Source organism: Acanthochromis polyacanthus, chromosome 19 (assembly GCF_021347895.1).
Source record: "Acanthochromis polyacanthus isolate Apoly-LR-REF ecotype Palm Island chromosome 19, KAUST_Apoly_ChrSc, whole genome shotgun sequence".
NCBI lineage: Eukaryota > Metazoa > Chordata > Actinopteri > Pomacentridae > Acanthochromis > Acanthochromis polyacanthus.
This window is the reverse complement of record NC_067131.1, coordinates 10134607-10151210: the sequence shown is the minus strand read 5'-3', so window position 1 is coordinate 10151210 and position 16604 is coordinate 10134607. Positions and strand designations below refer to the sequence as shown.

Sequence of the window (16604 nt, the reverse complement as noted above, 5' to 3'; positions counted from 1 at the left end):
CGTGGTGAATTATTTCTCTAAATTAAATGTTCAAACTTTGCTTAACTCTTTAATTAATTCTGAAATTTATGATTTTCTGGTACTGCCACAGTAGAGTCACCCACGACGATGGCTATAATGGTAGCGACTTAAACGTTCTATTTCCTTCGTTTCTACCAAGCTAACGGCAGCCATGAGGTAAGGAAGATGTATGAAATTTAAATAAGTGTTTTTAATCTAAGCAAAGCATTCACAGTGTGATCGCTTTTGTTATTTTCTACTACAGGCAAAATTCTAGCTGTGGCTGACTTTGAGTAAAGTCATTTGTTTGTATCAGAATGCGTGTTGGGCCTGTGGTGGTGGTAAGCTAATTATGCTAAGGTAGCCGAGACATGTCACAACATGACACCAAAGCACCATTGGAACCGAGAGGCGAATGGCTGAGATATGGCGCACTTTAAATATGTGTCTAAACAGTGAATGAATTGAGTTGAGTAAAAGCAAATTCTAACAATGAAAAACAGTCATTCAGGCAGATAACTATGCTTGTTTCCAGTGCCTCGTCAGTGTAAATTGGGGTCCCCACAGTTGGTTTAGCTAATGGGTTCTTATGCCATTTAACGTATGTCATGTTCTGTATTAAGCCCTACTTGTTCAGTTTTATACACACTACTTAAAGCCATACCTGTTGTGTCGTTTTGAAACCGTCAAGCCTACTATGTCAAAACCTTCTACTTCTCCAATCAGAAAGCTAAATCAGTAAAGATCACGTTGCTGGACACTTGTGAATCAGTCATTAGTCTGCCGTCTCCCATAGAAACCAGTTGTCACCTTACTAACTGTTGACAATCGTGTGTTTTTATTAAACCAACCATAAACAGTCAGTAAACCTTCGAAGCTGTTGGGTTCATGTGACATTGGTAGTTGAGATTTCCTTGTTTTCAGTGACGCCTTCCCCTTTGAGCGTAACACCATTCTTCACTATTTTGAATTAAAAGACAATTGGAGTGCTTGTTAATGTCATTCAAGTTTACTGCAATCCCTCGACAAAGCAAGATATAATCTTGGGCTTTGAGAAGGACTGAGGGACAGCTGACATTTTGTAGAGAAGGAAAATATTTGATAAATCTGTAAAGCGATCAACAATTAAAATGGCTGATTGCTGCACCCTAGAATTTAGTGTTAACTATAACATGGAAATACCAGTCCATGCTGGCTTTAACTGGAATTGCTGTCATCTTGTTTTATAGTTTTATTTCATAGATAATCATAAAGGCTCAGTAGCAGTGTGTGTAAGTGAAATTCTGTAAACTAAAATGTTGATTTCTTCTAGCATGCTCAGGCTCCAGAAGCGCTTGGCGTCCAGCGTCTTGCGCTGCGGCAAGAAGAAGGTATGGCTGGACCCCAATGAAACCAATGAGATTGCCAACGCAAACTCTCGTAAGTTCATTTGCTTTGCGTTGCAGAGTGCTCTGTTTTGTAGATTTTTCATGGGTTCTAGACTGTCATTTGTTCTCTTTACTAAATTGCATTTGTGCTGCAGGCCAGCAGATCCGCAAACTGGTGAAGGATGGTTTGATCATCAGGAAACCTGTGACCGTTCATTCCCGCGCACGTTGCCGCAAGAACACCCTGGCACGCCGCAAGGGACGTCACATGGGTTATGGTGAGTAATGTCACTAGTATTGTCCTTTTCCCATAGTTCTTTAAATGTAGCATTACTTTGTTTTCACAGAATTATGTTTAGAGTTGTGTACTTTCACCTGCTAAGTTGACAAAATAAAAGCCGTTGCTCTTTTTGTTTTTTAAAAAATTGCTACATCTGGTAGCTGCATGTCTGCAGATTTTATGGAATTGTTTGATTACTGTTGCAAATAGTAGTAGCTTTGTAATTTCAGCATGAACATAACATTACACCTCTTCGTTCCCAGGTAAGAGAAAGGGTACCGCCAATGCTCGTATGCCAGAGAAGTTGTCATGGATGCGGCGCATGAGAATCCTTCGCCGCCTTCTTCGTCGCTACAGGGAATCCAAGAAAATTGACAGGCACATGTAAGTGTGAATCTCAGCACTCATTCCTGGAAAATTAGCCACTGTTGGTTGAATTCCAATTCCAGCCTGAGGTGTTTTGCTTTGAGATCTAATGAGGTGTTTTTTGTGTTCTCCAGGTATCACAGTCTCTACCTGAAGGCCAAAGGTAATGTCTTCAAAAACAAGCGCATCCTGATGGAGCACATCCATAAACTGAAGGCAGACAAGGCTCGCAAGAAGCTTCTCGCGTACGTTGCACCTATTTGTACAGATTTTTTTCCCCCTTAAGCCCAGGCGTGTTGATATTTGTTCACTCTGAAATTAATCTGTGTTCACCCCTCTTTACCCACCCAGTGACCAGGCTGAGGCTCGTCGCTCAAAGACGAAGGAGGCCCGCAAACGCAGAGAAGAGCGTCTCCTGGCCAAGAAGGAAGAAATCATCAAGAACTTGTCAAAGGAGGAAGAAACTGCGAAGAAATAAACTTCCAAAATATGTTAAATCTTGTCAGAATCAAAGTTTTGTTGGTAATAAATTTGGATAGACTAAACTCATTATTTTGTGATTATTGATGCCTCCCTGTTATCGGCTGTCGTCTCGGTATCAAAAATATCTTAACCTGAGGCATTTAACGGTACAGTAGAGTGTTAGTCCTAAAATTTGTAAAATAGCTTTTGTGCTGATTTACACCTAAAAAAAATTGGATCAAAATATGAACATTTCAACACTTGTAATTCACTGGCAGAAGATTTGAATTCTTTGGATTTTTTCCTAAAGGTCCAACAGATGGCAGCAGAGCACCAAATGCAGTTGCAATCAGATGACTGAGGATTAATTTCAGTCAGACAGGGCAGTATAACTGAAAACCTATTAGCGACTGTGCTAACAAGTTAAAACTTTGGTCAGTTTTCAGTTGGATACTAGATCTACTCAGCAGCAGATTGTTCTCAGACTAAAACTGAATGACTTTTCATCGGTAAAATACAAAAACAGCTGCTTAATTGGCCAATAGCTCATAAACAATAGACACAAAATACTATGAATTAGAATACATGTATTGCTTGTCTCTTAAATTGCATACTGCAGACTGGTGTTCACTCAGGAGAACCACTGCAAGCATGTATTTCTAGGAATAAAGCACGATCAACAGTTTATCCACTCTCTACAAATGCATCTTTTATAAACCACTTTCAAAAACATCCATAAATATAACATTTAATGTTTTGCTGAGTCAAGGATTCAAGAAGTGTGTAGAACACAGCTTATTTATAGTTTTATTTTGGACCTGTGTGTTCTGCCAAGTTGGGGTCCTGGGTGTGGTGCCCACTCTGCCAAAATAATGTCCAAGCACAGAAAACCCTCACCAAGCTGACAGCTTAAAAGATTATCTGTCAGAGTTTATTAACTCAAGGGTTCTACTTTATGGAGTCTTGTTCTATAAAACAAAAACAAACAAAATAATAGAATTATCAGGAAAAGAACTGAAACACCTCATGTGGCAAAACCTTTCATTGTGCAAACCTTGTCTGTTCTGCGTTTCCACTACCTGCTCTGGAACTGCACAATCTGCTTTTTAGCCTTATCCGCTAGGTGCACTTTGCACATGGAATTGAGCTTAAGCTTGCCATAGTTGGCACTGATCCAGTACCCCTTGAGAGATCTCAATTAATATTAAGTTATTAGCAAATTCATCTTAATTCAACCTTTTTTCTCTGCCTCACATTTCCTGAAAGCAGGGAAAAGCAACAAAGCCACAGCAGCATAGACGACTACATCACACCTCCACACCAACACTGTCAGCCACATCAACCCTGCGCTACCGATGCTGCATCCAGTCATCCAGTCATTTTCACTTCTTGCTTGGGCCGTGAAGGGTGCCTTCTTTCATGCACACTGGAAAAGGTGTGACTGAAGTGTCTGCAGATGCATCTATTGATAAGTGGAGACAGGCTGCTGTGTGTGTATGTGTGTGAAAATGAGAAAAATAAAGTGATTCTCCTTAAGACTGCTCAAAGCAAATGGAATGATAAAATGAGCAGTTCAGATCATTAGTGACTAGAGTTTAAAGAATTTATTTTCTGGTAAATCAGTAGTCCTGTAGATAATTGTTGGATATCTAATAACACAGGTAGATACTAAATTTACTTACGTAGTAGGAATCTAGACAAGCAGTTGTGAACAAAATTTACATACACTTTTGAAGAAAATGCATATTATGATAGGCTTGAGTTTCCAATGACTCCTATAACGCTTAATTTTCTATGACAGTATGATCAAAACACATACTGTATGTATTTGTCACAAAAAAAAAAAAAACAATTATGTGTTTAGGTTCCTTCATAGATTTAATATAGTTTTTTTGGGAAATGTGAAAAAATCTGCTCAGTGAAAAATATACATACAGCAACTTGAATTGTTAGTTTTGGTTTTGAAGAAAGTTGTGTTAATCAAATTTTCTTAGTTGCATGGCCTCCTAACTTCCTGTGAGTGTTTATGATTGACTACAGCTGCTGACTCTGAGCCAATTTAAACTGGGCCTATTTGATATAGACTCGGCCACAAACACTAAAATGGGGAAGTCTAAGCAACTGAGTAGAGATCTGAAGAAGCAAATCAATAACTTCAACCAGCCAGGGAAGCTACTACAGATGCCAAAATCATCTGTGCAGACAGTTCTTTCTAGCATAAAGTTCATGGTACACTTGTGTTAATGCCGCAGTCAGAGAGAAAACACAAACTATCACCTGCTGCTGAGTGACAATTGGTCAGGATGGTCAACGGCCAGCCAAGAATATCTAAAAAGCAGATCTGCAATGAATTAGAAGCTGCTAGAATACAGGTATCAGCGAGGATTTTGCTCGCTCTTCCTCCAGAAACGGCACCTTAAAGCTTGACTGAAGTTTGCTGGTGATCACATGGACAACAGAAAGTCCTTCTGAAGGAAAGTTCTGTGTACAGATAAAACAAAAATGGAGTTTTTTTTGCCCACAATGACCAGAAATATGTTTGGAGCAGAGAAGATGAGGCCTTCAACATCAAGAATATCATATCTACCATCAAGCATGGTGGTGGCAGTATTATGCTTTGGGGCTGTTTTTGACACAGTTGGGTATTTCAACAAGACATTGACCCCCAAACACACTATTCTCCACAAATTCTTGACTTTAAACCCTGTGGAGAACCTATGGACCATGCTGAAGAAAAAAGTCTGTTAGAAAACGAACAAATTTAGTTGAACTAAACCAATTCTGTCAAGAGAACCGATCAAAGATACAACCAGAAGCTTGTGGATGGCTACCAAAAAGCACCAAATTTAGATTTAAAAAATGGCCAAGGAACATGTAACCAAATATTAGCATTGCTATATGTATATTTTTGATCCTTTTTTTTTATCGTTCACTGTCGCTGGAAACTCAAGATTGTCATGATATACATGGTCTTCACAAGTGTATGTAAACTTTGTTCACAACTGTACCTGCCTTGGAGTGGTGACTTCCTGTTCACTGGTACATTTATTTTCCCATTACCATTGCTAATTTTATTATTAGCATTACCATATCTTTCCATTTAGTCTGGATGGTGGTTGCTGGTGTGTGTGGCTCATTTACAGTCATGCATAAACAATAGACTGGCTTTGAAGAACCCTCATATTTTAAAATCTGGGTTTCACAGACCTTGAGTAGCTGGAATGAAGCTTTACGGGGCGTAATGTACCTGATATCCTGATTTAATTTGGATGAACAGTGGCTCCATACACTGTACTTTCACTAAAAATATCATTTAACTGTATGCAGTCATTACCAAATGGATCTGCAGCTATAAAACCATCCGTATATATAAATAAATGTGAGATCTGCAGGGAGATGTCATCGGGATTACTGAAGGAGAAAACAGCCTTTGTACAGTGAGGCCATTTTGTAGCTCTATTAATGAGTTTCCTCATTACCAGGAGGCACTCCTATTTCCTGAAGCGTGAGCCTTAATGGGATTAGATAAGGAGAGGAATATGAGCTGAAACGAAGCGGCTCTCTTTATTACAGTTGGCCTTGAACCCGGGCTAAACAAATGGGGCCACACTGAACAAGAGTTCAGGAGATCTTTAATAACAATCGAGATGAGGCGATAGAAGTAATTAAAGGCAGATTATTTTTAAATGTAAAAACAGTTATCTAACAACTAAATACATCACCTCACTCTTGCTAGTTTGATGACCTTCTTAACATCGTGTTTTTCTTCCTTGTGCAATGGTAAACCGTTTGTCTTTTCATTCATTCATCATGTGCAAACTGACTGCTAATCCGAATATTTCCAGCTACCAGGAGATGTCCTTGGATTCACATATGGGAGGTTTAGAAATGTCAAACGGTCACAGTTAAATATAGAGCAACAGTATTAACCTCCTGCTTTGATCTTATCCTGCTCACAATTATTTTTATTTTCTCTTCCATCACATGTCCGGTTCACTTTATTACCTAATAGCTTTGGTCAATAGATGGAGAGATACAATGTCACCAGAAAGCGCAAGGAGGTTTAATTCTCTCATTCATGTTTCATGATTGAAAAAGGGATTAATAACGGTCACTGATGCAGATCAATCAGACGGACTGTCAGTTCTGTCAGATTCTATACAGATAGATGCTCAGTCCTGTCTTCTGAAAACCACGTCCTGTGCTTTTACAGTCTCACTCTGCTTCGAACAATTGTGAAACACACTAGACAAATTTAAGTAATTTTGGAATAATTTTGAGCCATTTTGATCAACATTTAAACTATAATATTCTTTTTGATAATTTTCAACAGATCAAGATGTAATTTTCAAAAAGACTGTTAATTGTTTTCTGTTATTTGGGACATCAGTGAGTCTTTTGGATTTTTTTATTTGTCATTTGTGACAGGGTTTGTTTCATTTTGGAGACGTTTATGCCATTTTGGCCAATTTTGGACCAATTTTGAACACTGTGTTTAATTTTTGGCCAATTTTTTTTGACAGATTTTGTGTCATGGGAATTTTTAACTACTTTTGGACAAAATTCCAGTCATTTTGGCCGATTTGAGAAAACTTTGGGAGAAACTGAGACCCATTTTAGATAAATTTTGAGTCATTTTGGTAAATTTGAGAATATTTTTGGACAAATTGTGAGCCATTTTGAACATGGTTATGTTATTTTGGACAAATTGTGAGACCTTTTTGACAAATTTTAAACCAGTGATGACTTGACCAGATGAGATATGTAATCCCAAGGGTCTGATGGCCATGTCTTGCCGCATGGAACTTGATCAGGCACAGCTCAAAGAAACATGAAGTCTCCACCATCCTCTGGGACAAACGTAGGGGTTGAATTTGATGCCAGCCAGGTGGTTTTTCTTCCTACAGTTCTTCATTCCTTTTCTCTATCAACTTCATGTTCTCCTCCATGTCTTCCTTCTCCTGCTGCAGTTCCTTCTTCTCCTCCTCCACCTCCTCTCTCTTGGTGACCTCCTAAATGAGCTTCTCCTGCAGAATGCTAGATTTGGTCATCTGGACCTCTTACTCTGCTGGAGTACAGCTGCTATGTTCCACAGCTGCTTCTTGGTGTCACTAAGCATCACAGAGAGTCTCTCCATCAGATTCTGGAGGATTTACTCATCCTTCAGCTGGTTGGACTCAATTTTTCTTCTTACAGCATGCTGTACTTGATCTTTCTCCTCCTCAGATGCTCGTTCAGCATTCTGATTATGGTTTTGTAACTGCAGCTGAGTTGATCAGCCTGTTCCTTTCTTTTGGCCGCTGTGCCCATGTGCTCTGTGAACAGCAGGGCTTCATTCTGCAGCATTACATTCTTCTCCTCCTGCATTATCTCATTCTCCTCCTGGAGCTTCTGATTCTCCCCCTGGAGTTTATTAATTCTCCTCCCTCAGTTGCAAATTCTGCTCCTCCACCTCCTCACTGAGTTTCCTCTGCAGAGCAGTCAGCTGTTTTGTTCCACAGCTGTCGCTTGGTGTCAAAACATTTTGTTTAACACTCTACATTATTTATTATACAAAATTTCTAACTAAATTAAACATTAATGTAAGAACTCTGCAGTATAATTTATTATATATGCACTTTACTAATTTAAATAATAAAGTTAAGAGCTTACAATATTACTTACACAAATTTATCTGATTGCTGGTTTGTGTCAGCTGGGATAGGCTCCAGCACCCCCCGCGACCCTAGTGAAGATAAACCGGTGTATAGAGAATGGATGGATGGATAGTTTGTGTCATTCTGGACAACTTTGTGCATCACTAGGGACAAAATTCAAACTCATTTTGGACCATTTTTGATTTCTAGGACCTACAATACACGAAGTATAACTACATTGACTACTAATAGACAATTGTCAGCTGCTGCTTTTGAAAAGGGCAGGTTGAATGCTGTTGTCTCCTGGGTTTTCCTAAGCTGCCAGTGATTCGAAGTGGCAGCTTTCTGCTCACATTTGTTGAACCTCGGGCGACTGTCATTGCTTTCATGCTCCCTTGTACTATTTACACTGAAAATACGGCATTCAGTAAGCAGCTCTACTGTGAAACATACTACTGTGGAATTGTCATACATATGGTTGCTATGATCAAAGCTAAACCGTTCTGAAATCCCAGAGGGTTACAACTTGAGTGAAATCATGAGCAGACCAGTTGGAACTGATGCAAAATGTGACTCACAGATCAAAGTTTATGCTCCTCAAAATTGAAAAATAGTTACAAATATGTATTGTTAAAGTCTTATTTGAGTGCAGTGCCAGGGCCAGACAGTTTTTATGTCAGTGGCCATCACTCCAATTGGGCAGGCACAATGAGTTGCTGTTTTTGGTAATTTATGTCACAGGAAATGCAGGAAAGACTCTCACGGAGAATCACCTGAGAATTAATAACCTTTATAATGTGACCCTCATTTGATAAGTAATATAGTGTCTCAAAAAGAGTCCACATCGCAGGAGATAAGTTGACTTAAGACCTGTCAAAAGTTTTCTTGTAAGGGTCAGGACAAGCAGTAGTTGTGACTTCACACTAAATCCATACAGCCTTTGGTTTCTCTCATTTGGCTGCAGCTTCTGGGTCGATATTGCGTTGTTCTTTAGTTCGTACACCTGGCGTCACAACCAGGTTCTGAAACCCATTGTGGAAGCCATCAGCGTGGGAATCAGACGGTCCCGTCCCACCACCCAGGCAATCGCCTTCATGAAAGCCGGAGAACAGCTGCATAGAACCACAGGAGCCACAAACCCAACATGATTCCTAGCAATTGGACAGGACTGGCAGCTGTCTGTCGACCTGGAGAAACAGCTTAAGTTCCCCCAGTACGTTGTTGCAACCACTCTGAGGCCAGACATCCTCCTGGTTTCAGAGGAGACGAAGACCATCATCCTGATGGAGGTGACAGTGCCGTGGGAGAACTGTCTGGACGAGGCCCACGAGAGAAAGAGGACCAAATATGAAGGGTTGGTCATCAACTGATGCGAGCAGGGCTCGAAGGCAAAGTGTATGCCCATCAAGGTTGGCTGCAGAGGGTTTGTGGGGCAATTATCACTGGAGTGGAGAGGAGAAGAGCCATCAAGAACATCACGGAGGAAGCAGAGAAAGCCTCAAGAGGGCTCTGGATTACGAGAGGAGATCCATGGGGGGTAGCAAACCCCACCTGAACACAAGCCTGGGTGACAGTGTCTGATGCTGAAAGACCTGAAAGACCCGAGAGTGTTCAGGAGCATCCAAGACATGCATTCTGTCAAGGTACCACTTATTTTCAGAGCTCCTTAAAGTAGGTTCTTTAAGAGTCTGTATAAGAGATCAACTACATCCACAGCTTAACCTAAGTCATACACACTTAGAGTAAAAAAACAACAAAAAAAACCAAATGCATTTTTACTGTCTACTTTTCAATGATATCAATACAAAATCTTTGAACTGCTGCAAAATCAATATAGAATATTTTTTGCGGCCAAGACATATGTGGTTAAACCAAGGGTGGCTGTGGTATTAAAATGCATCTCTATGAAAACTGAAATGGTTCTGCAAAATAGTTCTGCTAGAAATAGGGTATTTACTGGATGTAAATCAAGTTCTATGAGCATACAGCCCCCTAACAGGCTTCACCAGAGAACTTTAGCCAGACTTTTGCCATCCCTTTGCTGGTTTGTGCACTAGAAAAGTTCGTAAATTTAGTGTATTTATGACCCCTACCCTCAGCCCTACACTGATATCTGACTCAGTTTTAACTCTGCATATGTTTCGATCTGGGAATGGATGACTTGTGGAAAAACAACTTTTCCTCTTCCAAAAGCGAGGCATTAATTTTGGTCTGTGAGACAGAAAGATGGAAACAGACTTAATATGACCATAGCATGACATGTGGGACATCCACAGTGCAGACCGGACTGTAATATGATATTTGATGCACATATGAGATGACAGTGGTATTAGTGGAGTCCATATAATACTTTGGAACAAGCCCTTTTTTGTAGTTTTTACCAAACAAAAGGGCTTGTTGTCATTTTTACTCAATTGATATTAACAGTGTTTTAGATTTGCAAAGGCTAATGGCTGCAATATCTGTCTATTAAATGCAAAGAGTGACATCATTGTCAGCAAACGTGCATCTACTGCACATGTTTCTAAACTATGCAATAAAGCAGCATTCTTTTTGGTTTCTTTTCCCAGTTTTGCTTGTTTTTTTTTTTTTTTACAGCTTTCTCAAACTAATCTAAGCACTGCTAAGGCATACAGTGTCTGTTTGGATGTCAGTTTTATGACCTCTCAGTTTCCAAAATGTTTGCAGTTCTTCACTCTGTCTCTGCTCAGTGTTCTCATTTAATATTAAAGTTTCAGTCTTACAAGACAGTTAGAGCGGCATGAATACAGTTGTCAGTCACGATTTGCAGCTACAGCCGCAGCTTAACAGCAATCTGAGCAAAATGAACCAGTGCAGCTGTAGGCAGTAAACCTAAAGCTTCATTTGATAATACACGAGTCAGATGAGCTCATTCATCAATAACTGGTTAAAATGCTAAATAGAGCCGCTTTCTGCCTCATGATCAGATGATTCATTTTTCTCACATTTTGCAAGAAGTGTGTGAAATTGAATTAATATATTCTGTGTTTGGGAGAAAACACACTCAGAAGGAATTAAATTGTTTCTAGGGATTTTTTTCACAGCACATTTTTACAGACTATACGTGAAACCTGGAGCATTAGGGGAGATACAGCGTGACCGGGATGTAGTTTAAAAATGAGGATGAAAAGAAAAAAACAAGATTCTGAGGAAGGAACTGGAACAAAGTTTGAGTTGAAGAAAAGTGTCAGATAAGTGAAGCTGAAGCTCAGAGAGGCGACAACATACATCAACAAGCATCATTATTGCAAGAGGCATCAGACAAAATGCATCAAACACCCAAAATGCATACTGTAGAGAAGGAAAAAGCATCTGCTTTTGCTGCTCCTGTTAGGGGTCATCACAGCAGATCATCCATTTCTTATTCTGTCTCGCCAACCAGCAGCATGTCCTCCTTCATCACATCCACAAACTTCCTCTTTGGCCTTCCTCTCTACTAAAAACAAGATTCACAAAAGTCTCTTCTCTAAAATTTTCGAGCATGAAAATCATATGTGTTGGTGAGCTGGAAGGCCAGATGGACTCGCTCATTAAAAGAGAAAAAAAATGAATCAAGCAAAAACAACCTGACTCAGAGAGGGCCAGCTGGATGACATTAGTAAAACAAATTTCTTACATTTAATTGGAAGAAATCATTCGAGAATGTGCCAAGTCATGAAGGAAGCTATGAGATTCATTTGAAAATAAGGTGGCGGCATGTTCCTTAATCCCAAACAATATGACTGCAGAGAACTCTGTTGTTTACATCATGTTCCGAATAGATTCTGAAAAGTTTGGAGAGTTATGAGTCTGTTTGAGATTCAAATCTCGTCAGCTACTTTTCCCAGTCTTCATCTTTCTGCTCTGTCTTCGTACTGGATCTTTATTTCTCGTCCTCTGTCGCCTTGTTTCTCAAAAGCTTGCACTTTCCTTTGTAAAAACACACCAGGCGAGGCAAGACTTATTACCAACTCTGTCCCTGTCTTGCTGATTCTTCAGTATGCTGAACAGTTTGCCTTTTTCATCTTTCTGTTTGTCATAACAGAGATGTTGACTTGTGTGAAAAGAGGAAAAAAAGTGGCTTCAGCTGACAGCAAGCAAAGCATCTTTAGCAAAACAGAGCAGCCCCAATTATCCTGTAATCCCTGTGCCTTGAAGGCACAGACCCCCAAGTCTGTGACACACATCAAATTGAATAGATTATAGTTTTGCCTCTTTATAGCAGGACAGACAGTTTAAAGAATCCTCTGTGGGAGCAGCACTAAACTGAGCACTTCAAGTGAGCTTGCCGTGAGAAAAACAATAGAAGTGTGTCTGCACGTACTGTACTTATATATATATATATATATATATATACATATGTATGGGCAGAGAAAAAAGATGAAGTGGTTTAGCTGAAAAATTAATATCTCCAGATTCACAAATGCACTATGAGCCACGTGGAGAGAGCGCAATGAAAACCTGTCCCGTGGATTTCAAATCCTTTTCTTAGCGACTTAATGGATTTTGAAGTGCGCTTTCAAGATTTCAGAGCATGTTGGATTTGGAAACCATTTAAAAGCAGGGAGGGCTGAGGTTGGGAGGTGAGGTATAAAGAGGACCTGTAGCAACACACTCTCTGATCATGTATGCCTGAGAGGAAACACAAAGCTGTCCAGCTGAGGCAAAGATGCTGCAGAAAGCATCTCAGATCAAAGCATGTCTTAAATCTTAGTGTTTCACTGCTCTAGGCAAAGCACAGAAACCACGGATTTTGACAAAAAAAACTGTGAGTTAAAGCAGAATCTGACTAGTTTTACGATGCAAAATGATACTATGCTGAATTAATCTGTAAAAAATAGAACATGAAATAACATTCAGCACTAAAAAAAAAAAAGTTAAACGCTCTGAAATAAATGACTAAAGCAGAAGAACTTTCATTATCCATTTTATTAGTACTTCACTATGTTATCCTACTTGAACTCAGCAGTTAAATGAAACAAGAAAAAGCAAGTTAATCTTCCTAATATGTAGCCAGCTAGTCAAAGCAGAGAAGCAGTTGTGTTAAATTATAATGAAATGTATTAAGTCCTGGATTAATTTTTTTAGTTTAAATGGAAAATGGAGACAGCACTTTTGAGGATGACCATTTAATCAAATCTGTGATGCTAAAACAAAACCCCCAAAAAACACCCCAAAACAAAAAACTTGTAAAACTAAAATTTGATAAAATGATTTACAACTTAAGTTTTATACAATGTAAAAACACAAACAAACAAAAAAAAGCCCGGCTGAAACACTTATGCTTCTGATGTTTATTTAAAAAAAAGGAAATATCTGGGAAATTATGACGAATTTGTGATTAAACTGTCTTTTAATGCAAAAAGAAAACAGAAAATGTATTTTAAAATAAAGGAAAGATGTAATAATGTAGTGGTTATTCAAAAGTTACAGGTCTTTAGTAGGGATGTCCGATATTGGCTTTGTTGCCAGTAATTGATATGTCGATATTGTCCAACTCTCAATTTCCGATATCAACAGATACCGATATATGTGGGCGGGTTAACTAATTTTAGGCAACACCACATATCTCCATGAATTTACACATCATTCCTAATTTTGTTGTGATGCCCCATTGGATGCATTCTCAAATGCAACAAGGCTTTCCAAATGTAAACATTGTCTGTGAAAAATAAGAAAACTAGTTCAAATTAAGTTACGGAAAAAATGCCATATTTTTGCCTTTTTAAAAAAAAAAAAAAAAGGTCTCAAACAACAGTTCACATTCTCCCTCTCTCCTCCCTCTATGAATCCAGTAAATACCAGTGAAATTCAGGCATTATTCAGGCAGTTGTCATGATAGGCAAAAAAAACCTAAAAATATTGACTGATATTAAATTTTTATGCCAGTATCGGGGAGATATTATTGGTGGGTTGATATTGTCGGACATCCCTAATTTTTAGTATTATTTCACATAAGACATAGGCATAGTTTTCTAAATTTTCTCATCTTTTTGCAGATGTAAAAATATGCAAACATCTGTAAAAATAAAATTTCTTTAAATGAACAGATTTTCTTTTACAGTGTAGCCTTAAAATTTCCTACCTCTCTTTCTGTTGTGTGTTCTATACTCTTGAAAAAATCTTCAAAGTCATGATTATGTTCCTGTATGCTGCAGTGTAGCATGGTAAAATGCCACAAGAAAAAGATTTAACAAGAAAGCAGTAAGCAACTTGGAAAGCAGGAGAGTCAGTGTTTGGAAAGTCGGCTTTGACTGTGTAACTAATGCAGAGCTGCAGCCTTGTGCAGAGATAAACTGCCACAGGGTCTGCAGTCATTAACAAGCATGGACAGTGGAGCAAACTGACCCTTTTAAACCTTCTTGATCAAAAGAAACGGATCAAATCAAGCTGGGAGGCGTAGAAAAACACTCTCCTTCCCAGCCAAGAGCCATGTCATCATATCAACCTTGTCCATTGATTGAGCTGCTTGACCTTCCTAGATTTTCCTTTTGCAGTCAATTCAAGAGGCCAGCAATCACATCAAAGCCTCACGATAGTCCAAAGGTTAAAGATGGAGAGGGAAGAGGGGGCAAAGTGGTCATCACTGATTAAACAGTGCATCTGGTGAAGGGCTGTAGAGTTTAATCCTATTGCTTTGTGCAGTTTTGGAGTGAAAACACTGAGAGCAGGTGTAGAGGTGGGGTGGATCCGCAAGACTGAGAACACAGTGTTGTGTTTTCCAAAGGTGTCATGGGTTTAATTCACAGAAACATCTGCGATAAGCAGAGAAACAGCCATCTGGTAGGCAGACCAACATCAAGTGTAGACGTTCACCTCAGCTCATTAGTATAAAGTTAGATACAGTAGTTATATTACAGCCAATGTAGTTTTACTTTGACTCTAAAATATGAATTTGACAGTAGTATTTTTTATTACAGTCAATGTAAAGAGCTTACTTTCACTTCTAATTATTTCATCATAAATATAACTTTGAAATATCACACTTCATATGAACATCAGTGATCGACTGTAAGGTCTGGAAAAGTCAGTAAAGTGTTATGGAAATTGTTCTGATTTGCAGGATGAATGTGAATTTCTGTTTTTGTATTTATGTGAGTAAATATAATATTTGGTGGCACAATTGCTCAGGAATAATTAAAACTAAATAGGTAAAGCAATTAATTTGAGCAATGGTAGAATACAACTTCAAATATGGGTCATTCAATACAGTAGCATATTATCACTTCCAGTCAAGTTACAAAACAATGTATCCTGTGATTTCTGTAATAATCACGGTAATTATTATTATTTTGCAGGATTTGGTACATTTTGTTTGCTAAAGAGCTTATTTAGAAGCAACATTCTACTAATGTCACATGAATTTGTGTCATCCCTTATAATTCAAGCACAAAATTAGGATTTCTTAATATTAATTTAGACATTTACAGCAGAATTATTCTTCTTTAGCACTCAGCCTTACGTCCAATAGCTCCTTCTAAATACAGTGGTGGAAAAAAGTTTTCAGACACCAAATGCATTTGTGAAATATTACATAAAGAATCACTCTTAGGTCTTCAAGTGCAATTTCTTTAAGTAGAGTAACTGTTAAAATAATAACAAACAGGCAAGTTTACTCTCTGAACCAGTTGGGGACTGTGAATTTTAGCAAATATTACTTAAAAAAAATACATAGTGCTGCCCTTTATTACCTGAAAACTAAGCAGAATAAAGATTGTTTAACCCTGTATTTCTGTTTAGTGAATCCTACAATGTCACTCTTTTTAATTAGACTTTTAATAATTATGAGATTATGCTGTTTATGATAGACGATTTGGAAGCTACTCCATGGATAATGGTTTAAGGCTAATCCTTTCCTCATAAATAAAACTTGCTTGATCTCATTTTATTGTGAGTGTGAATAAACAGTAAATCACCCAGAGCCTCCCCTGAAACAATAACTGTACTGTTTAGAGGCATAAGAAGCACATGCGATTCCTCAAATGTACCATTCCCAGTGTAGCACGCTTCAAAGGCAGCTTTCATGTTTCACCCCCCTGAGCCTTCTTCCTCTGTCCTGTTCAACCTCCAAGATCAAGTCAGAGGATATGCACTGACTTTCCACTACGCTTAAAGCCCAAGAACTCATTGTGCCGTCTTTCACCTCTGGACTTTTGCCACGTGATGCGCTGAAAGTGCGTTTGTGCAGGCAGCATCCTGAGAAAGCGGAGGTAGCCTCAGCAGCAGGAGATGAGAGCATGCATTAAACATGCAGTCTCTGTGTACCTGCTTCATTTTTAATGGTCCAGTTGGCCAGGAGTCTGCAAGAATGTAAACATGCCTGTAACCTGAGGACGGTGACAGCAGAAGACAGGGAGGAGGAAAAACACCCCGAGTTTTTTTTTATTTTTTATAATTGGAAAGACTGTCAGACGGTATTTTTCACTTTGTTTTCCTTTGGGAAGCTGTAAAGTTTGACAGTGTTGTTTTGTATGTATAAAGTCGAGCTGAGGT

At 38.8% G+C, this 16604-nt stretch overlaps 2 protein-coding genes across 2 annotated transcripts in view; both read left to right on the top strand.

Moving 5' to 3' along the window:
• The window catches only part of LOC110949584 (protein phosphatase 1 regulatory subunit 1B-like), a 187693-nt gene that overhangs the window by 50161 nt on the left and 120928 nt on the right, over window positions 1-16604 (top strand). The gene's annotated exons all lie outside the window — the stretch shown is intronic.
• LOC110949579 (60S ribosomal protein L19-like) lies at window positions 45-2562 on the top strand. Its single transcript, XM_022191710.2, has 6 exons — window positions 45-177; window positions 1313-1419; window positions 1523-1645; window positions 1911-2031; window positions 2148-2258; window positions 2365-2562. Exons 1-6 carry the CDS (start codon window positions 173-175, stop codon window positions 2489-2491), a joined length of 594 nt encoding a protein of 197 aa, XP_022047402.1. The 5' UTR covers window positions 45-172; the 3' UTR covers window positions 2492-2562.

Coding starts and splice junctions, on each gene's coding strand:
- LOC110949579 (XM_022191710.2), top strand. Junction 1,420..1,522: donor GATTGCCAACGCAAACTCTC/GTAAGTTCATTT, acceptor TTTGTGCTGCAG/GCCAGCAGATCCGCAAACTG. Junction 1,646..1,910: donor GGGACGTCACATGGGTTATG/GTGAGTAATGTC, acceptor CTTCGTTCCCAG/GTAAGAGAAAGGGTACCGCC.